Below are 26,012 nucleotides of genomic sequence, written 5' to 3' on the forward strand. Positions count from 1 at the left end.
TTTCCAGATTGCTCCAGCTGAACAAATACACAAACCATCCTCACCCTTTTTTTGCTCTCTGCATTTTCAAGCAGTAGGTGGTAGTAATAAAAACACCACCTTGAATTGGGACAGCACTTTACAGTTTCAAAGCAACTTTCATAACCCAAAGTCACTCTCCACCCCACGCTCATCCCCAAGCCAGGCCCATCCATTTCCACCCACACCCCTGCTTCTCCTGATGGCCAGCCCCGTGCCAGCTGCTGCCAGATGGGGCCACGTGCCCTCCCTCCAGCAAGTCCATGTGTGATGTGGAGAGTTTCCTCATAAAGAGTCAGCTGGGCAGAAATGTGGGCAGAGACCAGAGGGCAGCTTGTTCAGGTTCTGTTTATTATGTTCTCACAGCCTTGTTTATAGTAAAGGTGAAAGACATGATTCCACTTTACATGGTAATGAAACAACTCAATGAGGACACCATCAGCCAAGCGGTTTATATGGCAGATGAGCTGCTACAAATCTGTTGTGTGCTCGCCGCGTGACTCAGCTAATGCTACCGGGGTTGGAGCGCACACCCAGCCCAGCCACCTTTTCCATACCTGGCAGAGGGAAGGGAGCGGAAGGACCAAAAGGGAGTAAGAACCAGGAAAGGAACAGTTTATTAAAAGGACCCAGAGCCCAACCTAGGAAGGCCAGTGGCCCCATCCTGAGATCTCCCGTCTTGGTCCACAGCATCTTGTGGAGTCCTGAGAGGCCGCGGGAACAGGAAGGCATCTCTGCTCTTGGCTTCTTCCTCCACCATCTCATGCCGAGTGGCACGTTGGAACAGGCTCTCAGTGCCAGGGAGGCTTTGCCACCTCTCTTGCTTCTAACCCAGAGGGATGCAGATTTAAAGAGGCCTGACACTTGGCAGGGTGGCCTGGGGTGGAAAACCGTGATGCCTCTGCCTTCCGTGGAACTGGGCACAGACAGGGTCAGGAGAACTCTGGACACTCTTGTTGCTGGGAGACCATCCTGCCTCTGCATTTTCTACTCATCCCTTCTCCTCTGGTCCATGGAGAAGCAGACACCATGTTAGCGGCTGGTCTCTCCCACCCGCTCCTTCCTCTTCAGTCTTCCCCATTCTACCCTCCCCAGCTTTCAGCACAGTTAAGTTCACAGCTTGCCCTCACAGCAGAGCCAGCTGAGCTGCCCAGCTCAAGCGCCCAGGGCCTGCACCCAGAGGCTGGGCCCACAGCCTGCGCAGAACGCTCTTTCACAGCTTTGGTTTATTCAGAGCAGCAGTTCTGGGGAGAGCACCGGCGATTAAAATCAACTAGGACCTTCCCAGCTGCCCACCCAACCTGGGACCAAAGAGGGAATGGTGAGGGCTTGAAAAGGCCTCACAGATCTTGATATCCTCAGGATGTGACACTCTCCATTGATAAATTTGGAAGTTGTGTTACTACTATTATTATTACCACGACGCTCTTCACTCACCACGTGAGTGGGGGTTCCAACTACCTTGTCGTGTGGCCTTGGGTACAGAGACACACCCTAATGCAAAAATGGCCAAACACAAGGGCGCAGGAAAACAGACAGGGGAAACAGCCTAGGAGACAAGCTTGGAGGAGACAGGACTCGGAAAGCACGGCAGAGCGTCTTTCAATCAAGGATCCCTTCAGCTACCACCTTCGGCATGGCCGCTGCCCAGCAATGCACGCAGCTTGGGCCAAATCACCTTTATCTCAAAAGAGCAAGTCAGACCCTGAGGGCATCAAGGCAGCATCCCAAGTCAGGTTCCAGGACTGGCCAGGTTCCTCAGTATCTACGTGCTTGCATCTGGAAATGCGCCAGCCCCCTTGGTCCACACAGCTGTGTTCCCCCCTTTCCCCTCCCCCACACCGCGTTCCTCCTCACTCCTTAGACCAATGCTTCCTAAGTTCAGCTGCACATTGGAGTCACCTGTGGAGCTTTAAAGTGACTGATGCCTGGGTCTCTACCAAAAGCTTCTGATTTGGCTGTTCTGGGGTGGGACCTGGACATCTGGGTTTTAAAAACTCCCTAGGTGATTCTAAGGAGCAGCCAAGGTCATGAGCCACTGTCTAAGACCATCCTTTTTCCAAATCCACAGGCCACTAGCCACCTAGGAACTTATTAAATATATTGATTTCTGGGCCCCATCTCAGGTCTATCAGATCAGCATCTCTGGGTATGCACCTGGGAATTAGCACTTGTCACAGGCTTTCCAGGTGATTCCTGTGCGTGCTCAAGTTTAATGAGAAGGACTGCCTCAGAGGATTCTTCCTCACCCCAGAGGTGCCCAAGGCCATGAATGGTTGATACTGACAGTATTCTATTTAGTTTGCCAAGGGCAATGATGAATCTCACACCAGCCCCCAAACAAGTTAGCCCTCCAGTGGGGCAAGGTCACTCAGGGATGGAGAGCAATTCTGGAAGTCACAGCTCTGCCTGGACTCCTGCCCTGGCTTGCCTGGAGCCTGCACAGGCCCAGGACCCAGCAAGCCTTGAGTCCAGAGAGCAAGTCCACAGCACAGGCCCGGCTTGAGGAGCAAAGGAAGACAGGAAATAAATGGAAGTGATACCCAAGGACATGAGCTTGTGGAAGAGGCAATGGGAGGGAGGGCAGGACTGGGAAACATGGAAGCTCAGGGATGAGGTATGCTTGGATATTGCTCTAGATGTTGTAAACATTTCTCTTTGTTTTATCACAGACCAAAATCTGGGTTGGCACAACCAGAGTGCCTAAAACTAGGCATCAGAGTCAAGAGCTCTGCGCCTCTTGTGGGAAGCAGGGCATACAGGGTATGAGGAAAGCTCCACCCCATGGGAAGATCATGTCTGCCATGTACTAGTCTAATGCTCACAATTGTCACACACACACAAACACACAGAGACGCTCCACAGGAGTACCATAAATTTAGCTATCACGTTCCTCTATACACGGACACACACCCACATACCCTTGCTTAGCTGCAAAATTCAGGATCCCCAAGCTGGGGTCTTTCACACCTCCCCATTGTGGGAGGAAGTCACCAGGGCGCCGTGATACCATCACCTGCAGCCTTTGTTTCCTCAATAGTTGGCAAGAACTCTAGGTCCCTCTATGAGGCCATAGCACGACACTCTCGTTCAGGCTTTTCTCCTTGGGATAGTGGAAGTGGTGAAAAAGGCCCCTTTTAGAATGTTTCACATTTCTATAACTCTGTGCAATTCCAATTTATATGCACCTCATATTTGACAGTAGAGTTGGCAGCAGATGCACATTTCATATGTAAACAATGTTTAAAATACCCTGTTAGAGAATTTAATCATTAAATTAATTCTGGCAGCTTTATCTAAAAAAGAATGATTTGTTTTTTTAACCACGGTTGGGAGGATACTACCTGATCTAACTAGGATCACCCATTTGAGGCTTTGGAGTTCTCGAACACGAAATTCCACAGGTCTCTTCGGTGTGAGACCGAAGAGGGCTAGGAGACGTGTGTTCTTCTCTCCCCCTGAGGTTCACACAGTCACACCCACCCTCACTCACAGATAACAATGTGCCGTGGCAGTGCAGTGGGCCCTAGCACTAGTGGGACTCAAGGGCCTTCTTGGCCTGGTCTAGCTATAGCTAAAAAAGGAAGAGATTCTCAAAGTTAACGGAGAGGAACACAAGCACTGGAACACCACCAGCATAACCTTAAAAGGCCCCTCACCCCTTAAAACGAGAATGGTTCAGCTCAGTTTGCAATCGCCTGCACAGAGCTTATGCTTAATCATGTGCTGTTCCACTTAGTCAAGCTGAAAGTTTTGTAGATCTGCAGTGAATCCAAATCCATTGGTCGTGAATTATTCCAACAGTAACTCCACTCTGTTAGCCTCTCCACCTGGAAACCAGCCTCTTGCATGCCCCACTTTCACTTTCTGGTCTCTCTGCTAAAGGTTCATCTCCTTGGCACTACTCTTGTGCCAAAGTCAGCTTTTTCCTGGGTAGCTAGAGTAGGTTCCAGGCTGCTCACTCATCCTCCAAGGAAGAGTTGCCTGACACACTTCCAAGAGCAGCTGTAGGATACCATGAAAGCATTTTAGGAAGGTTCTCCACATCCAGATGCTCACAGTGATCTTCTCAGCCACACCTCCTATTTCATGCTCAATTCCAAAAGATCAAAGATCAAGAAAGAAGCTGCTTCATGGTATCCAAGAGAGAGATCTTTCTAAGTAAGCATGTTCCCAGGAAGTATGCTGGAAAGAGTTTCAGCCTAAATTCCCGTTCTCCCCCATCATAATTACATGACCGGCATGGAAGGGGGGAGGTGGAGATACAGGGAAAGTACTAGGCACCGTGGGAGCACTCCATGCTACAGGAATTCACCTCCCTTTGCCAAGTTGTCATCCTAAGAGATCAGTGATGTATGATGCTGCAGAGAGGTGAGGGCAGAGAAGACACAGAGCAACAGACAGGTTATATGGTACCCCTTTGAATAGAAGTCTACTGGTGCTACATTCCCTCGTCTCCTGACTTCTGGAAAAGTTCTTCGTAGAATTGAGGAAGATTTGTAAGCTGTATCTTTCTTCATGGCAATTCCACTTCAGAAGTCATGAAGGACATGTCCCAAGACTCTTTCTGGAAATGTAAGGGTAGGGTAGTCTTGTGAATTTCCTAGGCCAAGATGGAAAGTAATCACAGTTTTTCACACTGGTCCAATGGAAATGGAAGAAACAAACAACTCCATGGATTTCACTCCTTCTCCAAGAGGTCACCTGTCAATGACAGCACTAGAAACTTGGAATTCCACAGAAACCTCTCTCCTAAGCTGTGAGGTCCCAGTGAGCAGAGCTGGCCACTACAAATCACAGAGTGGAGCCCAAGTCTTTCAGCTACTCCTCCCAGGGATTTACAACAAGTGGAGTCAGGAATCCTAACTGAGGAGGGTGTGGAGGTGGTGGGAATTGCATTTGCATTATTTACAGATTAGCCTAGCACAGCAAATCTGCCCTCTCAGCAGAGGTGACCCAAGGCATTATGAAGGGCAAGTTGCTGACCCAGAAAAGGGTGACAGCGGCAAGGCGCTACCACTAACCAAAACACAAACATGGGTAAATGGAATAGAGTCCAAGCTCCAGCAGCTGGGTCATACTTTGGAATGGCCCTTCATTCCCTCCTCACCCCCAGCCTCTCACCCCCAATGCCACCACTTTTGAACACCTATGACATTTCACATTAGAATATGATCTTGGCAGCAAGAGGAGGGGAAAGCCGGTGATTTCCGGGAGTCCACTTCTGAGGTCTAACTGAGCCTCCTCTGGCTTTGGGACAGCAGATCTAAGTACATTTTGGACCTCAGGAACCTGGGGTAAGAGTCTTTCTCCATGAGGCTGTGTACTTTTCCTTGGGCTTGGTCAAAGCAAGTCAGGGACGGCTCCTGCATGTTCTTCCTCGTGGCTTCTCGGGTCTGGAAGTCAATGTTTACCTAGAGATACAAACAGAGAGCAAGGTCACAGGCCCTCAACGGCCAAGGTTTCTGGCAGCTGGCCCTAACTATGCAATAATTATTAATGACAGCATCTACATGTTTAAGGCGATTTTGGCTTTTCAAATTGCTTCCATGGAGGTCATCCCTTTTGATCACAGCAAGAATCCTGCGGGGTCTGCAAACCAGATATTCTCAGTCCCAATTTATAGACAACAGTACTGAAAATAAGAGACTACAAAGCTTGTTTAAAGTAGTATGGAAAGTTAGCAACAGAGCCAAGGCAAAATCCCAAATTACTTGAATCCCTAATCCAGGGACCTTCACCCTGGCAGGCAAAGGGATAGATCCAAGCCAGTTGTTAATGCAAGTCCCCTGAAGTAAGCTTTTTCTCCTGTCTTTTCTTGTCTACTAAGGAAACAAATGCCTTGTGGAGGGAGGCCCTGGTTAGAATGTACATCTCTGTTCCAACCAGCATTATAAAGGGCCTGTAGCATCCTAGACAACTGGTAAAGACTTCTTGTATCCCAAGTCAAAGCATAGTTGAAGGAATCTAAAAATGCACTGCACCTAAACTGGTAGCAGACATTTTTCTTCATGTAAACCCTCCTCTCCCAAGTAAAATTCTGTATTATAACTCAGAACAGCAATAAAATAGAAATTCATCCTATTACTATAAATCATTATAATTAAATAATATAAATAATTATAATTACTCATTAATGAGCAGTGGCAAATACTGAACAGGTGCTTCATCTCTCATCCTCTGAAAGGTAGGTACCCTTTTACATTGGGGAAATTGAGACCCAGAGAGGTTTAGTAACTTGACCAAGAGCTCCTAGCTAGTAAGTGGTGGAGCTAAAATTGAAACAAGATTTCAAAGCAGATCCACATTTCATTAAGCTATGCTGCCTTCCACCAGGAAAACGAACATAGACTCGGTAGCATTTATTCTTGCAGAATCTCTGTAGCAGCACAGTTCCTGCTAGCGCATGCTTAACTGACAGACAACTAAAACACTCCTAATGGAGCTCCTCTGATGGAAGCCCTGGGTTTCTGTTTCTTAAAAATGATCCTTTTTTTTTTTTTTTTTTCCATCAAGGGCCACCAGAGCGATGAGGTTCAGTTTTGTATAAGAAAGTCCTCATCAAGCCTGGCTCAGATCCTCTCTGAGAGAGAAATGCAGGCCAGAAGCCATGGACAGACAGGATGGTCGCTGCTGCCAACACACCTCCCGTGGAGCCTGCACATCCACAAACTCCTCAAAGATCCTATGGGCCTTAGAGACCAGTTTTGCTGTTGACCTGGTCTTCTTGAACTCCTCACAGGCCAACCAGAACTCCAGGTTCTCCTCACTGAACTCCGTCTTCAAGAAGGCACGGAATGCAGCCACCCCATCTGTGGATGTGGGAGGAAGAAAAGAAGAGAGATAGGAAGCAGCTTAAGTTTAAGAACTGTAGAAGAAAGAAAGGAAGTAATAGTGTGAAGGTTCCCCTAATTGTCCAAGCTCACTGCTCCTCCACACCCTCTTGAAGACCCCATTCTCATCTGGGTGCAGTGGTTCACGTCTGTAATCCCAGCGCTTTGGGAGGCCGAGACAGGTGGATCACCTGAGGTCAGGAGTTCGAGACCAGCCTGGCCAACATGGCGAAACCCCATCTCTACTAAAAATACAAAAAAAATTAGCTGGGCATGGTGGCACATTTCTGTAATTCCAGGTACTTGGCAGAGAGGCAGGAGAATCACTTAAACTTGGGAGGCAGAGGTTGCAGTGAGCTGAGATCGTGCCACTGTACTCCAGCCTGGGCGACAGAGTGAGACTCCATCTCAAAAAAAAAAAAAAAAGACTTCATTATCCTAGACACACGAGTGTCCTCAGAGGCAAGTCATGCTTCTTATTCAAGTCATGGGGCCAGGCACGGTGTCTCACACCTGTAATCCCAGCACCTGGGAAGGCAAAAGCAGGTGGACCATCTGAGGTCAGGAGTTCGAGACCAGCCTGGCCAACATGATACAACCTCATCTCTACTAAATACAAAATATTAGTTGGGTGTGGTGGTGCATGCTTGTAATTCCAGCTACTTGGGAGGCTGAGGTGGGAGAATCGCTTGAACCCAGGAGTCAGAGGTTGCAGTGAGCCGAGATCACACTATTACACTCCAGCCTGGGCGACAAGAGCAAAAATATGTCTCATTAAAAATAATAATAATAAAAATAAAATAAAATAAAGAGTCATAATGATATTACAAAGCCACATTTAGGAAGGTGTAGTAATATGTTTGGGGCACAGGTGTCTGTTCCCTAGGTCTATTGGTAGCTATGTTGCTATTTAATAATTAGGTCAAATTATTTGTTCTCTAACCTAATCCAAGTCAACCATCCTGAGGAAACACAAAACTTGTTACAAGATGAGCTAGAGGGAATGTGAATGTCTCATTCTTTGCTACTACCAAAAAAATCTGAAAGTAAACTACCTACTGAAATGTAGTCAGCAGTGTCATTCTGTTACCTAGATGGGGTTGCAAGCCTCTTTTTAAAAAAACATTTGAGGTGCTGTATTTTGACGTTTTTCTTCCATATATACTTTATTTTAAAAGACATTGCCTATCAAATTATGTTTTAGTTAAGATTGATCATAATTTTTCTGCCAAGTGATTTAACAAATTAATATACCTTTTCATTTTTGTTAATCAATATCATACATATTGTCAAGCAGTGCTTCCAACCAACACAAGATGAGCAGGGTTACCATGTCGAGTTAGAAAGGGAAATCACATTTATTGATAGCTTATGCATCCAGTTAATGTTTTTATTTAAAAATATTTTTTATAAGTTATTTCAACCTCAACACACTCCCCACTAATCAAATAACAGCTATAGTTTTCTATAAACTGTCCTCAGGCGAAGGGCACATACAACCTAGAATAAAGAAGTGTTCTGCTGGTTATAAAAGATGCTGGCAATAATCTTTTATTTCTTTTCTAAAATTTCCTAGAAGAACAAAATGTTAACAACTCTTAATCCTAGATGACAGGATGACCTGGGCCTCTGACGTCCACCACTATCCACCAGGACTGTGCACTGGCCAGGGTCATTCGATGGATTGCTGGTGCTAGGCTGTTGATACATTCAAATGCTTACTTTTACTTTCTTGAAATGTTTTCATTTCTCTGAATAAAAAAGTCATTGTATATCTTTGTCTTTCAAAATAGATATTTTAATGTCTATACTAGAACAGTATCATAAAAGCCAAGACCTTTACTTGCAAGAGCCAGGAACTTAAGAGAAAGGTTTTTGGGTGGCTCCCAACACTGAGCTTTAAGTCACAAGGAGATTTAAGTTTGGAAGCCTGAGCTTAAACTCATTTTGAAAAGTAGGAATGGTCGGGCACAGTTGCTCACACCTGTAGTCTCAACATTTGGGAGGCTGAGGTGAACAGCCTGCTTGAGCCCAGGAGTTTGAGACCAGCCTGGGCAACATGGCAAAACCCTCTCTCTCCAAAAATACAAAAATTAGCCAGGTGTGGTGGCGTGTGCCCAGCTATTCGGGAAGTTGAGGTGGGAGGATCACCTGAACCCCAGAGGTTGAGATTTTAGCGAGCTGTGATCACACCACTGCACTCCAGCCCAGGTGACAGAGTGATACCCTATCTTTAAAAAAAGAAAAAGAAAAGAAAGATGACCATGTAATTTACTATCCAAACCAGGTCATTTTGAGAGTGAAGCCTGCATTACTGTTAATTACATGCAGACAATAGTTATAAACCATGACCACCACAGGCAAAACCCGAACACATGATCACCTTAACTCTAAACCATAAAGTATAGAGAAAGTAGAATATAATGTAAAGTTACTTCCTGTCAGGCAGGTGGAAAATAAAATTGTTCCGTACTGAAAAAGAAGAGGAGAGTAACGTAGTTTAGACTCATATGAGAGGTCTGCTCAGGGCACCTCCTGCTCCCATTACTACACTGGATTCAAAACTCTGGAAGAAGGGATTAGAAACCTGAGATAAACTGAAAATCAAAATGAAACAATGACACAGCAATGTTTAGGCAGAGATGGACTGAGAATCATTCATTCAATTCAGTAATGTCTTTTAAAGCATCTACTAATGTAACAAAGCACAGATGCTTCTCAACTTATGATGGGGGTATGTCCTGAAAAATCCATCACAGATTGAAAATACCAAGAGTCAAAAATGCACTTAATAAACCTAACCTACTGAACATCACAGCTCAGCTGAGCCTACCCTAAATGTGCTCAGAACACTTTTGGTACAGTATTTAGTAAATTACATGAGCTATTCAGCACTTTATTATAAAACAGACATTGTGTTAGATTATTTGGCCCAGCATTGCAAGAGAGTATCACATCACATATTGCTAGCCTGGGAAAAGATCCAAATGCAAAATTTGAAGTATGGTTTCCACTGAATATGTATCACTTTCACACCATCATAAAGCTGAAAAATCGTAAGTCGAACCATAGTAAGTCGGGGACCATTGGTACTGTAAGAGAACAAAATCTTAAAATCCTTGCCCATGAAATCTCTCAAGGAAACTCTCTTTGTCACCCCTCCCTCACTCTGTCCCCTCCATGGAGAAGATCCAGAAGTCTCCACAGGCTCTAGAGGCAACTTGGATTAAAGAACCAGCCTTCCTGCCAGGAGATCCCCACTGCTTGCAGGAGGGGCCCCTGAGGCAGAGGCTATTGGCAGAGGTCGAAGGGAAAAATAGCTGGAGCTGTAGAAGCCTCAGTGCTCTTGGAGGAGGTTTTCTCCTTGCAGAAGACCCAGTGCCCTTGAGAACTCAGTGAAGGGCTGGTTTAGCAAGGGGGGACTCTGAGCAGTGACCAGTCCACGATTTCACTATCAATGGACACAGTGAGGACCCGAGGGACCGTAGGCCAGAGGTTCCCTCTCCGCCTCCATCTTAACACACTTTCCACTGTATTCAGTGAATGAGGAGGGGAATGAGGGAGCCCTAAAAGACTGTGTGTTTATCTAAAAGAGTAACTGGAAAGTGACTTGGAAAAGCAACTCAGAAGAGCCTGTGGTTGGTTTTAAACCAGAAGAGACTACATTCTTCGAATGGGAGAGTTTAAGGTTGTTTGTGTCAGATTTTAATTTCTAACCGAACAGAAACAGGTGCTTATGAGCAAGGTGAATGTAGTTATAGACAAGGAAAGAATATTACCTTTCTGCCTTCTTTCATGGTACTGGTAAAGATAGCCTTGCTAAGGAAACTGTCTGGCCCTGTGCTAGATGAGGTACAGGCATCACCTCCTTAAATCCAGGTTTCAACTCTGTTGGGTCTTTGTGTGGATGAGTAGAGATAACTTCTGCAAAGTGCTCTCAGGGGGCTTGCTTTACATCTCATCTTACAGATGAGGAAACCGATGCTAAGAAAAGGGACTTGCCCAGTTTTAACAGGTAACAATATGTAGCATTGAAAACTTCATATAAGGTACACTCACTTTCAATCCAACATAGCAATAATGAATGAATCTTCATTCATTCATTCACTTGTTATGTGACTCAGGCTACGCTATGCGCTAAAAGCAGATATAATCGTGGCTTCACAGAATTTGCCATCAAGGGCAAGCTTGAGCCAAGAAAACATAATTATGATGATTATGCTGTAGTGTGATAAGTTACAGGATAGAGAAAGCAGAGGGGTCATGAAGGACCCAGAAGGGGTGCCTTTGCCAGCCCTGAGGAGCGAAGAGAAGACCTGTGGGAGGAAGAGGCTTCTAAGCTGACATGGGAAGTAGAGGGAAGCTAAGCAAGGCAAGGAAGGAGAGGAAGGAGAAGAGAATTTCAGCGAGAGGGAACCACAGGAATGAAGGCCTAGAATTAAGAAAGTTTACTTGGGTAACTGGAAGTAGTTCACTAAGACTAGCATTTAATAATAATACAGCTGAAAATGACCAGGCCTGCTTATAGGATAGCATACACCAAGAGGCCTGTGAAAGAGCCAGAGAAACAGAAGAATTTTGCAGGACTACAAAAGGCCAGGAAGAGAACATTTCAAGAAGGAAGTGGTCACTGTGTCTAGTGCTGTCCAGAGGTCAAGCTAGATACAGTCTGAGAAACAGTCACTAGATTCAGCAAGCGTTGGCAGGAAGAGTTTTCATGGTGTAATGGGGCACTAGCTGTCCCATGGTATGTACGGTGGTGAATGAGACTGAAGGAAGTGGAAACAGTCATTCAGATGACGCTTGCAACAAATTTTGTAGATAAAAAGGTAGAGAAATAAGACAGCATAGCTGGAAGGAAACATGAGGTCAGGAAAGAGATTTTTGTTTTTTTTTAAGATAGACTTGGGTAGGGCCGGGCGCAGCGGCTCACACCTGTAATCCCAGCACTTTGGGAGGCTGAGGAGAGTGGATCACGAGGTCAGGAGTTTGAGACCAGCCTGACCAACATGGTGAAACCCCATCTCTACTAAAAATACAAAAATTAGCTGGGTGCAGTGGCATGTGCCTATAATCCCAGCTACTCAGGAGGCTGAAACAGGAAAACCACTTGAACCTGGGAGGTGGAGGTTGCAGTGAGCCAAGATCGCACCACTGCACTCCAGCCTGGGCAACAGAGTGAGAATCTGTCTCAAGCAAACAAACAAAAAAGATAGACTTGGGTATGTGTAAATGTTGATCTGATCAGAAAAGACCAGTTGAGCAGCAGGAATTGAAGTTCGAGAAAAGAATCTAATTGACAAAATGTTGCACCCAGGAAGGTAGAAGAAATATGATGAGGAGCAAAAAGAAGGACTATGTGTGAAAGCAGGGAAGTTTCTCATTTCAGGCAGGAACCTGAAAGTCTGTCTGACGTTAGCTGGAGAAGATGGTAGGGCCTAGGAGAGGTAGGTGTTGTTTTTACTTATTTAGTTAGGATTTGGGGCAAGGAATTTTACTTATTTACTATACACCATGCTCTTTGCTCAGGACTTTACAAAACATTAGCCCAATTTATTTTCACAACGCTGATCCACAGATAATATCACTCCACTTTCCGCAGGAAGAAATTAAAGCTTAGAGAAGTGGAATACATGGCCCAATTACACAACCAGCAAGAGCAAGGCCAAGATTCCCAGCCAGGTCCGTGTGACTCCAAAGCAAGATCTCTCCTGATATGTGTGCAGACAGAAAGGAAAGGGCATTGAAAATGGGAGATTAAAAGAAGCAAAAGAATAGTATTTGCTGAAGAGAAATTTTAGAGGAGAGGGACCAAGAAAAAGTGAAAGAACTTCTTTTCCTTAAGGACAAAGGCAAAGAAAAAAAGAGAGAGGTAGAGGAAGATAGAGAAAAACAGCCAGAAAAGGGACATATTTGAGATATGTCAAGTGGGATAGCCTTAATCTTTGTTATTAATTTGGGATAAGGTCACTGTGAATGTGGGCTGCACCCATGTGCTAGGTTTTGGGGCTATGGCACAAACAAATGAGATAAAGTCACCACCTCATTGAATTTAGAGGCGAGTCTAGTGTAACCAACATTAAGTGATAATTTAAAATAATCAATTGAGTAATTATAAATGCAGAGTGGACTATAGTGGGGAAGTCTAAGAGAGTGGGAAGGGTTTGGAACAGCAACCTTGGAAAAGTAAATAAGAATGTGATTAAAAAAAAAAAAACAGTCAAACAATTGTAAAGGCTTAGACTTAGATTCCTGGAGGAGTTACAGTGCATCAAAAAGGGAGCAAGAACTTTTAATTTGATGGTGCATCAATCATTCAAAGAGAGGACCCATCAGTTCCAGGCTGGCAGATGGTCCTTGAAGCTGGAGAATAGCAAGGATTTAGCAAGTGGCAATTGGGACATAGAGGAAGGGGAGAATGATAAGAAGAAAGTTAAAAAAAAAAGTTGAACCCAGAGAAAGAATTTTAAAGTAACATCAGCAAGCATTGATAGCACACTTACTTTGGGCCCGGCACCACACCTAGTGGTTTATGAATCTTACAGTACTGGCTTCTCATAGCACATCTATAGCTTAGGTCCTGATATTTTCACCACTTTTTAGGAGAAAAGAACAAAGCTTAGAGAAGCTAAATAACTTCCCCAAGGTCACACAGTCAGTAAGTGGCAAGGATGCTAAACTGCAAAGCCAGCATTCTCATGCATGTAGAAGGTCTAGCCTCTAGCTCTGTGTGACAATAGCCTGAGGGATGCCTGTGCCAGTGACCACTGAAGTGGAGGGAGAGGATCCCCACTGTAGGGCAAGACAAAGAGGTCACAAGTGACACCATAGATGGTGACATTTCCAGGTGGGGTGGAGAGAAACTGAGAAAAGTCACGGTGGAAGGCGGAGGGGTATCTGAGCATATGTCAACATAGAAACAGGGTGTACATGGGCAGGAGAGTTCAGCCAAGTTACACCGTAAGCAGTTAAGGCTGACTCAGCGGGGGATGGAGATTTGGAGTTGGAGATGTGTGGTGAACTCATAGCCAGCTCTCATTACCTGGCAGCCTGCTGAGGCAGAAGCACCACGGGTCTCAGCTGGCAGCACCAGTTCTGACCAAAATCAACCCCATCATTAACTGTGTGACTTTGGACAACACACTCAACTTCACTAGGCCCCAGTATCCTCATCTGTAAACTGAAGGGGTTGAATATGATGAGCTTTCCCAGGTAGAGTTAGCACTCCGTTCCATGTCCTCATGGCAACTTAGATTAGCCTGTATCAGACATAGCTCTTAGCGGATTGATTTTCACAGTTCCACGATTCCATCCTTCTCCTCGTCAATGTCAATGTCAATGTCATCACTGAGTTCTGTGCTGCCCAGTTTATATACATTAACTCAATCCTTACATCATGGCTCCTAAGCAGACAGAGGCTCTGGAGTCATACAGCCTGGGTTTGAATTCTGCATGACCTTGGAAAAGTGCCTTAACATCTCCAAGCCCTTGTGTTCTCATCTCTAAACTGGGAATAATGAACAATGTCAGAATCTACTGAATTGGGCTGTTATAAGGATTAAATGAGGCAAGCCATGTAAAAGTGCCTAGTAGTTCATTATAAGCAGTCAATAAGTGTTAGCTCTTAGCAAAGTGTGTTTTATAAATAAGGAAAGTGAGACATGGAGAGTTAGTCTGTAGTCACTTGACCAGTAAAAGGTGAGAAGTGGATTTGCACACACATGTGCGTGACTTCATAGCCACCCTCCTCTCTCCTCTGGTGATGGCTGGCAGGCCTCCAAAGGAGAGATAGACAGTAAGCCCAAATCAGGCAAACACATCACACACATACCATGGCCCAGCAAGTGTACCATTTGGCTCACAGACCTAGAGATTCTCCAGCAAAAGGACACCTGCTGTCACGTTTTCTGTGGCGAGAACTGAGGCCATTACGTGCCACCAATAACTTGGAACCTGCCTAAAGTCTCTTCTCTCCCACAGCACTGATGGCCCAGTGGAGTGGCTTTTTCATGTAAAAAGAGCTGAAGTGTGAACAGAAAGGCATTGTTTCCAACCATGTCCAGGGGATGCTGTAATGAAGAACAGCTGAGTGGCCTTGCAAAGATGCTATGTTCTCTCAGGCAGCCTCAGCCCAAAATGTGGTGGCCTGCATTTTCAGGGCAGGCTCAGAAAAAGTGAGAGGAAAACCGAAAGAAACTTGAAAGTTGCCTGGAATTTCAAGGGAAGTGCTTGAGAGATGGGAAAGGAAGGGAGAATGGCCCTGCCCTCATGGGCCCTTCCTGGGAGGGTCTGGACCTGAGATGCAACAGAGAACAGATTGTGGAAAGACGCCCCAATAGACACAGATCACAAAGGCTTGTGCAGACTGCACCTGCCCTCACCCCTCCTCCTCTGCTCACCCACTTTGTATGCCCACCCCTCTCGGCCCCAATCTCCCCCAACCCTTTTTATATTCCCAGAGCCTGCACTGAACAAAGAGATACTTTAGTCTGAACAATGGAAGGGAGAAGGTGGTAGAGGGCACTGCTGCAGGAGCCCCTCCTCTTGCCTGGAGCAGATGGTAGCAGCGGGCTTCTGTAGACAGACCACTTGTTTCCCCACCCACCCACCTGGCCCACCTTTCCTGCTTATGTGACCAAGCAAACAAATCCAAGCACAACTGTAAAATCCTAGCCTATTGCATAGAATAGAGCCAGCTCCACACTGTTTCTCCCCTTCCATCTACCTCCCACCTCCTCCCAGCAAGCTTTTCATCTGCTCCTTTCCCTGACTCCTCAGCATCTTTCCCTGCCCCCTCTCCCTGTTCTCCTGTTCTCTTTCCTTTTTGTCCTCTTCCTCCATCTTTCCCCTTTCCCTCCACCAGGACCCTCCTACTTGTCCATGAACTGCAGTTGGTTCCAAACACAGGATGCTGGTTTATTTCTGAAAGGCTCATTTGTGTCTCCCAGCATCTCTCAGGGTGACATGCTTTGCATTAGCTGTGTTTCCTCTGCCGGGGCCCCATGTACCCCAGACCCTGCTCCCTCTCCAAGCCCAGGCAACTGGAGTGCCCCCCCCCAGTTTCCCCCAACAGACCTCAGATAGTTGGAAAGAGTGACTACCCTTTGACCCCTGAATTCTGGGATTCTGTCCTGGCTCTAATCCATACCAGCTAAGTGTGAGCTTGGGCAAGAGACTTAACCTCTCTGTGCCTCAGTTCTCTCACTTGTAAGATGCAGGTCCTAACAGCATCTGCTCCATAGGGTTATGGGATGCGGTAAGTTCATACGTGTAAACAACATGCAGGCCTGACACATAGACAGTGATTGCTCAATCCAGGTTAGTGACTATTATTCCTGTACTTCAGTGGCTTAAGGAGTCATCATACAGAACATAATATATCCAATACAAAACAATCCTGAGTAACTGAAAGGCAAGGAGGTGGCGAACAGTTTGGGAAAATGGGAAGAGAAATGACAGAAGGACCTGCTGTTTTGTCATTTCATTTTTATTTCACTTTGGTTTTCTTTGTATGACCCTTCAAGAAGTCAAGGGTGCTAAGAAAATTGTAATTTTTTGAGATTGATACACATCTAATGACAGAAAGGGAAAGACCTGTGTCTAGAATTCTTGGAACAGTGAGCAGAATATTGGCATCCACCTGAGCATCCACAGAACCTCCAAGAACACGCCGCGGCTGTACATGCTGCCTGCGGCTGACTTTCTCCCTCTAGTTATTTGATGGAGGATGCTTACATAAGAAAGGAATCTGGGTCACTATGAATGAGCAGTGCAGCTGGTACAGCAGGGAGTGGAGCGTAGGTGACAGTTCAAGGCCCAGGAGCCCTGATGTAGCTGGCATCAGGGTGGGCTTGAACCTAGCTCAGTTCCCAGGCTTGGAAAAATACAAGAGCACAACAACAATTTATTTTAAGTTCTCTATTTATGAAAAATGCTGTCCCAAAAACCAGAGTCCTCTTGTATCCCCGAACAACTGGAGAAAATAAGCTGGTGAATGTGTTCCAAGACCAGATAGAGGAGAAGAATGGAAATTACATTCCTAAACTCCAGGATACATATACTAATAGTGATGCCAAAACTTCTTTGATCCAGAAACAAATCACTGCTTTGAAATTCGTGATGAGAATAGCATCAGGGTCAGAGCTTTTCTTTTGCAAAATCTGTGAAATAAATGCTTTTAAACAAATAACTGGAGGTGGCCACAGTGGTTTGTACCTGTAATTCCAAATATTCAGGAGGCCAAGGCAGGAGGATCTCTTGAGCCCAGGAGTTCAGGGCTGCAGTGAGCTATGATCATGCTACTGCACTGCACTCTAACCTGGGCAACAGAGCAAGACCCTGTCTCTAAAAAATTCTAAAAATAACTGGGGCTAAGTAAGATTTATGTAGAGAAATTAAGTAGAGAACAAACTATTTCCAGTTGTGACATTTTATTGGCAACCATTTGATATGCTAATTATACTTCAGTAGTGTGATTAACGTAATATTCTTCAATGATCTCTACTTCATTAGTATATACATAGCAAGGTGATATATTATAGTTGTATTAGGACTTGAAGATTCTTAAAGTCTTTGCACCAGAAAGGACATGAGAGAGCCTATGATCAAACCCTACACCAGACATAAAAATGGTGAGCTCTGAGATTGCGTGACTTCTTATTCCTAGGATGTGATAGCAGAAGAGTAAGGAGAGCCTGGGTTTACAACTCCTATTCCAACGTTCTTTCCTATTTTATCAAGGAGAAGCTGAATTAAGTAAACAGAAAATCAAGGTGGAGCCTGTATCTGCAACTATTATAAGAAATCAGCAAGAAATTTCCATTAAGGGGTAGACAAAAGAAGTGTGCCCCTAACAGGATGAAGGTTTAGCATTCACAAAGGAATCCTTTAATACAGGAGAAGTATTATAAAACCTCATGTAGCCGGGCACAGTGGCTCATGCTTATAATCTCGGCACTTTGGGAGGCAGAGGCGGGCAAATCGCGAGGTCAGGAGTTGAGCCTGACCAACATGGTGAAACCCCGTCTCTACTAAAAATGCAAAAATTAGCCAGGTGTGGTGGTGGGTGCCTGTAATCCCAGCTACTCAGGAGGCTGAAGCCGGAGAATCGCTTGAACCTGTGAGGTGGAGGTTGCAGTGAGCCAAGATCATGCCACTGCACTCCAGCTTGGGCGACAGAGTGAGACTCCATATCCCATCCCCCAAAAAACCCCCATGAACACCAGTCCATAGTCTAAAAGATTTTGAAAATCAAGTATCCAGAAATATTGGTCTAGTTAGTTTGGTATAGAAATATTGCAGGGACTTACACACACACAAAAGGGAATATATCAAATTTACCTTCTGGGCTTTTAAAAACTACATCCTCAATGGAATTCCCGCACATGCATGGGGAGGTTTGAAGAGGGGCTGCCAAAAGCTCATGAGGCAAAGGGGACGAGTATTATGGGATTCAAAGAAGCCCTACTGGCAATTCTAATTCTACCTCCAATCCACAAACTCAAGCTGCCCGTGGGATCAAGAAGCTGACACCATCTCTGGCACGTAAGAGGCATGAAATGCATGTTTTCTCAATGAATTTAATATTATGTTAGAGCAAAAATAATTAGAATAGCTATTTTTTATTGACTGCCTCTATGGAGAAGTCATCATGCTTAACATTTCAGAACCATGATCACACTGAACTCTCACAACTGTACAAGGAAAGTCTCATCATTCCCCTTCTACAGATGAGGTAAGTGAGGTTCACAGAGGTTAAGTAATCTGAATATGGTCACATCGCTGGTAAGTGACAGAATGGGTTAGAAGCCTGTCCGGTTGCTTTCATTCAGACTTTTCTCAACAGACTTTTAATAGTCGCCTAATATATTCCAGGCATTCCTTCAATAAAGACCAAATGCACCCACATTTCTGGGTCCAAGTGCTAACTACAACAATGTGAAGATGATGGCAAGGAAGCAAAGACGTTTATTTTCCACCCATCTCTACTTCGCACATCTTTTTCTAGCTCTTATCCTCAATCTATCCAAAAAGCACACCTGCCATATTTGTTTGTTTACTGTGGAACCCTCCTCCCTACATATGTGGAAACTGGGATACACAATGCACCGCTAGGGACGCGCTGCCTGAGCACTTTGGAAAGCTTCCATACGAGATACAGTCTTTAGTGTGTTTCTTGGAAAGCACAGGCCACCTGCCCTGCCAGGATGCTCCAGATTCCTGGTTTTACTTATGTGCCTTTGAGAACAGGGCTTCTCAAGCTGAGATGTGCATAAACCTTCCTGGAGGGCTTAGGGGAAAAAGATCCCCAGGCCCCAGCCCCAGGGATCCCGATTCAGTAGGTCTGAGAGGATCCCCAAATTTTTATTTCTCACAAGCTCCCAGCAGATGTTGGTGCCGCCTCCCTTGGATACCACTTGGAGTAACACTGTTCTAGAACGTTTTGGCTTGGAGAGGGATGTGGGGAGGGCTGTGCAGTGAACGGAAGCCTGACTGTTCAACTGTACATTCTAGAGCTACAGGCCATTTAGACGAATAATTTAAGAAATTTCATGAATTTATCATTTTAATGTTTGTTTATTTGATTGTTTGGGGTCTTCTGCTTGGTTGCTGTGTGACCAGCTCCAGTCATTATATTTTTACATCTCAACCATTATCTCAAAAGGGGCTAGTTTTTAAAAACTAAAACTTTCTCTGTGGGTCTCCTGTTCTCAGAGGTGGATAACAGCTCTGCAAATGCAGAAGAGCTTTTAACTGTACTATCCATTAACCCAGCATTCGCTGAGCCTGGTGGGATGGGTCAGGGAGAGCCTCTATGCTCTGTTGAAACAGTGAAAAAAGGCTAAATACCAAGTAAATGACTGGGGTGAGGTGCTCATTCACTCAGGTGTGTGGTCACACATAAGAAGTGAGAGGGAAGGGGAGGGAACCCTGCCTTCACCTTCACCTTAAAACTGGAATAAGCCTAACTTTTTATGTCCAAAAAGTATCAAAGGACAGAGAGATGCAAGAAGGAAGGGAGAAAGAAGGGAAGGAAGGCAGGGAGGAAGGGAGGAAGGAAAGAAAGAGAGAGAGTGAAGGCAAGGAAGGGAGCACCAACTCAGAGTTCAGGACTTAATGTCCCACTAAAAGCTGAACAAATAAAAAACATTTGCATGAACCTCATGAGGAATAAAGAAGAATACACAGCAATTTGTGCCTGTTTCCCAGCGATCTGTCAGAAAAGATCTTCCACAAACGAGGCATCTTTTCTCTCTTGGGTATGAGCTGCAGAGCAGAAAGTCTCCTGAGTGTATACACATTCTCTCTCTCTCCCTGTCTCTCTCTCTCTCTCTCACACACACACACACACACACACACACTCTTGGGGCCAGACTACATGCACAACTCATAGACATGGAGACTAATTGTTACTGGTGGACAGGAAAAAGATGCCAAATTAATGCACATTAGAAATCCTTCCCTACTTAATGAAGCCATCAGCAATTTCAATTTCATTGTTCGTTTGTTAGTGTTTGTCTGTTTTTAAGAGCACTTAGCTAGTGGTTACTTCCCGGACCTCCATGGGTACTTCTTCCACTTTGTATGGTGTTTGTAAGCAAATATAATTGGAAATAAAATGGCTCCAAACATTTGCCCTCCAGATTTTTTTAAATTCTAAGGTTTAAAAAATAGCAAAGTTGCTTTCTTTTGCTTGAGATTTCAGCCTATGAGGTGCTCAGTCAAGGAGAGGAGCAGCGTTTTAACACAGGCACCATAGCCCCTCTTCTGGTGCTGGAGCCATTTCAGCTCTGAAGCAGTATTTTACATAACCCTGCAGGCAGCGCTGAGTCAAACTACCTGCCAAAGGTGATTGGTTATTGCCCAGCCTCTCTGTTTGCTACAGAGAGCATCCTGGATCCAGCTTCTGACACCTCCTCCTACTCCAGATCCTTCATTATGTAGATGAGGAAACAGAATTTCTAAGAGACTGAGAGACTCCATCCCGATCATCCAGATATCCAGTAACAGCTGGGTCAAAATCGAGAACACAGATCTGACTACCAGACAATGCTCTTCACTTAATTGTCCAAAAGCATGTTCCCCAATTAAGCGGAAACCATGCTGTAAACCAAAAGCAGCCTCTACCCCCAGATCAGTTAGGTCTTCTAATATTGACAAGACGGAATTGAAGAGGAGCACTGATGTCAGGATTCTATTTGGCATCTTGAGGCCACCCAGCGTGCAGTCAGCACACTGCATTGTTTCCTATGTTATTGGTATGCACGCCTGTTCGCTCAGAGGCTGTGTTCTTCACCAGAGATGGACCGTGCCTTGTTCATTATTGTGCTTCCCCTCCTCCAGCTGCTTACCATAGATTTTGCACATAATGAGCACTCGGTACATCTTTTTAAACATAAATGAGTGCCTAAAACACCCAACAGAACAGAGATGGCAAAGATGTTCTATAGATTGAGAATGAGGGGGTAAAATAATCATCTGTATTTTCTGAAATAGAAACCTTAAGGGGGACAGCTGCCTACAAGTATAGAATTGCCAGGGAGTGGGTTCTAGACTCATGTACTTTTTTTTTTGGAGCCCAGTCATTCAGGGATTCTTCACTCTTCACTTCTTAGGACATGTTACTGTCTTAATTGCAAGCTCCACAAACCTCTGATCAACAGTCTCTCCTAAGAGACCTGCACACGTGCAATCCCTTTGGAAAAGCTCAATCAGCCCTAATTGAGTCACAATACCAACCCAAATTAATTAGACTTTCAGAAAGTTGTCAACATCCTTCAAGATAACTTGGGCTGACTACTCCATAGCCTTCACAGGGGAGTACATGCTCAAATTCTAAAAGCTTGAAATTCTACCAGTGACTCCTGAATAAAGACCCCTTTCTTTTCAAAGACATTCACTCCCCTGGCTTTTTACTTCTATACTAAACAGAAATATAAACAGAACATCAGACTCCGAGAAGGATCACAAAACTTCAAAGCTCAAAAAGCATATTTCTGCAGTAGTTTTACAAAGAAGCAATCTGGTGTCAGCTTGTTGCTTTGTTTTTTAAGAAACAGGGTCTCACTCTGTCACCCAGGCTGGAGTACAGTGGTGTGATCATAGATCACTGCAGCCTCGACCTCCTGGGCTTTAGCAATCCTCCTGCCTCAGCCTCCCGAGTAGCTAGGACTGCAGGCATTCACCATCACACTCCACTAATTTTTTATTTTAGTAGAGACAGGGTCACTATGTTTCCCAAGCTGGCCCTGAACTCCTAAGCTCAAGTGATCCTGCCACCTCAGCCTCCTAGGTAGCTGGGACTATAGGCACCTGCCACCACATCCAGATCATTTGTTATGATTATTACTTTTTTAGAGATGGGGTGTTGCCATGTTGCCCAGGCTGGCCTTGAACCCCTGGCTTCAAGTGATCCTCCTACTTCAGCCTCTAAAATGTTGGAATTGTAGGTCTGAGCAACTGTACCTGTCAGCTTGTAACTCCTTATCAGAGTCCCCATCTCAGAAAAGTGTCATTGCATTCCTGAAAACCAAAAGCATCCCTGACAGAAGCAGAACCAAGTGTCTTCAGATTTAAAAGTCATCAAATCAGACAAATAAAATTAAACTTCTTACATTTCTAGGTCTTGCTACTGCAGCAATCTAAATATACCCTAAGCTTCCTATCACTAATTTCAACACCATAAACTCTGACCATAATGGCTTAATATTAATAACTGGCAGCAAAATTTGTAATCTTATTATCAAGGCACATTGATTTTGCATTTGATAAATAAAAGTATCATTTAAAAAAACCCCACCATATCCTTACAAAAGATTCTTAAGTAGAGAATCTTTAAGTAGAGAACCCAAAATCAACTAAAGGTGTCCTCTTATTAAATTTCTCATATTCAGTGACAGGTAGCAAGCATCTCCATCCCCATTTTAGAATGAGGAAACAGCCTCAGGGACTTGAACTAAGTGAGTCAGTTGTGAGGCTAAAATAGAAACCAAACTTCAGGATGACCTTGAATGAAATCCAGCCAGAAAAGAAGGCGAAAATTGGTAGTGACACTTGTTTAGCCTAATGTGACTCCAGAAAAAAAGTCAGAATAGCCTCATAAAAAAAAATAGCATTACTGCAAATCCTAAATATTATTATACATTTGCCATTACCTTGGCAAATTCATCACATAAGCTTGCTGTTTGGGGTGTAGCCATATGTTACATATGCTATATCTATGCTGTCTTATTTTCCTTCCTAAGTGCAATCCACAGAATACTAAAGTGACTATTTGTCTCACAAAACTGCTTGCTACAATATGTACTTATTCTTAGATTTTGCATTTCATTTTAAAATCTATTCAAACGTATTTATTAATCAGTGTATCCAGATCAGCAGCATGGTTGGAGGGAACTGCTCATCAAATTGAAAGCAAAATCACTTCTAAAGACATCTGAAGACTGAGAGTTTCTGTCAAGACCACCCAACTACTTAGTAACAACGCTGAGTCAAAATCAAGAATGCAGGTCTGACCCCCACCCAGTGCCTTTCACTTAATTGTACCAAACCATTTTCTCCAAGTAAGTGGAAACACTACTCCAAACTAAAAGCAGCCCTCTGTTCCCAGATCACTTAGGGCTTCTAGTGTCACTGCGACATATTTAAGAGGAACAGGAAATGTCTGTTTGAAGCCTTCTTTCTCTTCGCAAAACCCCTCCCTCTTCCTCACCCCTCCTCTGCCATCTCCAGGTATTAAATGCCACTAGTTTCAAAGGCCATTGAATGTGAACTTGCACATAATGAGAAAAAGCAAGAGATGAAAAGTTTGGCTGACATCATATTGCCCTCTCCACACTACAATATGAACAACTATTTCTGCCTTCATGGGAAACAAAAGGCATTACAGACGAGGAAGGGAAAAATGGAGGAGGAAGTATAGCAGAAATTGTATTCCAGTAAAATGTATACTCAGTAAGAAATTGAGGGGTAAAATGCAGCTGGGATAGCAAACCCTCAAAACAAAAAGCAGCAATAAAACTCAAAAACTGTCAACTCAAGTGAATAATAAAATGCACAAAATATTCATTTGACTGATGCATAGCCCAAGACTCTCCCATAATTTGGGGGGAGGCCATTCAATTCTACAAATGAGATCTGGCTGGAACCTAGCTTCTCTCATTCCCAAATGAGCCCATCATTCCAAACCTCTAAGCTAAACTCTCTCTTGCTAAAACTGCTGAGAATACAAAGGCTTCTTGGGATCATACTTTGAATCCAGAAAACAGAAAAGAAGGCCCTCATCTCACTGCATTTACATCATTCATTTTCTTTTCTATATGCTCCTCTAGGCAGGAGGCTCTGTGACAGACAGCATGGCCCACAGAGGTCTGGAACACCTAGCACATACCTGGATCATCACAGGCCTTTGGTACACCTCTCACTAAATGGATGATTTGCCATGTCATGATATGACCTGAATTCTACTTACACTTATGAGAGAGAAGCACATCAAAGGAATCTGCCCACCTCGTAGCTTCTTCTGTGGATAATCTCCTAGAAAAAAAGAAACATCTGTCTTGAATGTTTCTGAAATAACCTCCTTGCCCTCAACAACCACTAAGATTTTCTCAAAAAAACAAATTGGAAAAATGTGGGGAGTGGATGGGGGGTGGCGGGTAGCAAATGAAATGAAGACTATACCTGGATTCCTGCAATTCTGTCGCTGTAAATTTGTACATTCTTAAGTAACTGATGAAAAAAAAAAAACCTCAAGACTGGAATCCAGTGAATTTTGCCTGTTGACTTTTAGTCTAAAGAACAAAGCTAAGTAAGTCCATGATTTAAAGGTGTTGAGGTAACAATGGAAAGAAACTGGTCTTAGAGTCAGAAAAGTTAGACTCAGCTCCCGACTCCATTCTTACTGTCACCTAAATGTCTGCACTCCTGAAATGGGGATAATGATGCCCATTACCTAGTTGTGTGAGGGTTACACAAGGTAACATCCATGACATTTAATACAGCACCAGCACAGAAGAGGTGCTGAATTCAGGTTACTTGAATCTAAGCATATTTTTAGAGTAAGTTTGAACATTTATTTCCAAATTGAGAGCTCAGATTGACAACTAAGTAGAACCCAGAAGTATCCTTTGCCACCCACAATTTTAAGAGTGATGGATGATACGGCTTTCCTAGGAAAAAAAAAGAGGATTCCCATTCTGAGATCACTAAGCTATACATTTTGAAAAGGAAAATAAACAATCCTTTCACTCATATCCAGTGATATAAAAGGAGCTGCCAAGAGACAGGATTTTTCCTGTGGCTCCTCTGGTCAGCAACTCACTAAAGAAGTGAGCTATATTACTCGCTGTATTACCCAGGGAATGGCACGTGGCCGTACTACTCACTTGAGAGCGCGGTTGGGTTTGTCTGGAAGAATAGCTGTGAAATCACTACACGAGTCTGACTTGTGAGACAGGCATCCCAGTCGAGTCCTCATCCCTTTGTTCCTGCAACAAGCACAGGGGCAGAAGGACGGGGAAACTCTCATGATCACAGCTGTCAGCTCTATACAGGGCCCCTGGAGCTGCTGCTACGGGAGCTAGCACTGCCCCCACCCTTCCCCAGGTGGTCTCTGAAGACTTCATGAACAGGAAGAGAACACCTAGAGAATCAATAACTACCTGAACAGTCATAGGTACCCTACGTGGCCCCCTAGAGGCTTAATGCTTTTTAAAGCTGACACGGCAAGTTGATGGTAAGTCAATGAAGGTCATTAGCTTGGAAGAATTTCTAAATTAGGATTCTCTGTAGGGAAAGAAAATACAGTGATAACAAAATAACAATCCACATTTTGCTTTTCCACAAGGAGGGCAAAGTAACAGCAGCAGCAGCAGCAGCTCCTGATTGCAAAGACCCAGAAGGAGTACCCACACCGGGAGCAGAGGAATGTTTGCAAGGTGCAGGGTGCATATCAGAGTCTTAAGCACAAAGTAGGGGGCCTCAAGGCAGGTCAGTTCCAACTCAAGTTCTCCCCACTCATCCCACAAATCTAGCTATAGTCAACCCATAGGATTGATGCTTGCAGGGGGAGAAGAGTAATTGGTACAATCAGCAATTAAGAACCAATGTCCCCTTTGTCAGTTCTTATGCTTGCCTAACTAAGCTCATGTATTCCTATTT

At 44.4% G+C, this 26,012-nt stretch overlaps 1 protein-coding gene across 10 annotated transcripts in view; it reads right to left on the reverse strand.

The window, feature by feature from the left end:
* Nucleotides 1-350: 350 nt before the first annotated feature.
* The window catches only part of RGS8 (regulator of G protein signaling 8), a 42,614-nt gene continuing 16,952 nt past the window's right edge, over nt 351-26,012 (reverse strand). For all 10 annotated transcript variants that reach the window (XM_005540176.5, XM_015446620.4, XM_005540175.5 and 7 more), the window contains 4 exons: nt 25,238-25,339; nt 24,322-24,386; nt 6,664-6,830; nt 351-5,432 (listed from right to left, as the gene is read on the reverse strand). In XM_005540176.5, coding sequence (XP_005540233.1) covers nt 5,250-5,432; nt 6,664-6,830; nt 24,322-24,386; nt 25,238-25,339 — 517 coding nt within the window. In that variant the 3' untranslated portion in view covers nt 351-5,249. The remainder of the gene's footprint in view (nt 5,433-6,663; nt 6,831-24,321; nt 24,387-25,237; nt 25,340-26,012) is intronic.

The sequence above is a fragment of the Macaca fascicularis genome, chromosome 1 (genome assembly GCF_037993035.2).
Source record: "Macaca fascicularis isolate 582-1 chromosome 1, T2T-MFA8v1.1".
Taxonomy (NCBI): Eukaryota; Metazoa; Chordata; class Mammalia; order Primates; family Cercopithecidae; genus Macaca; species Macaca fascicularis.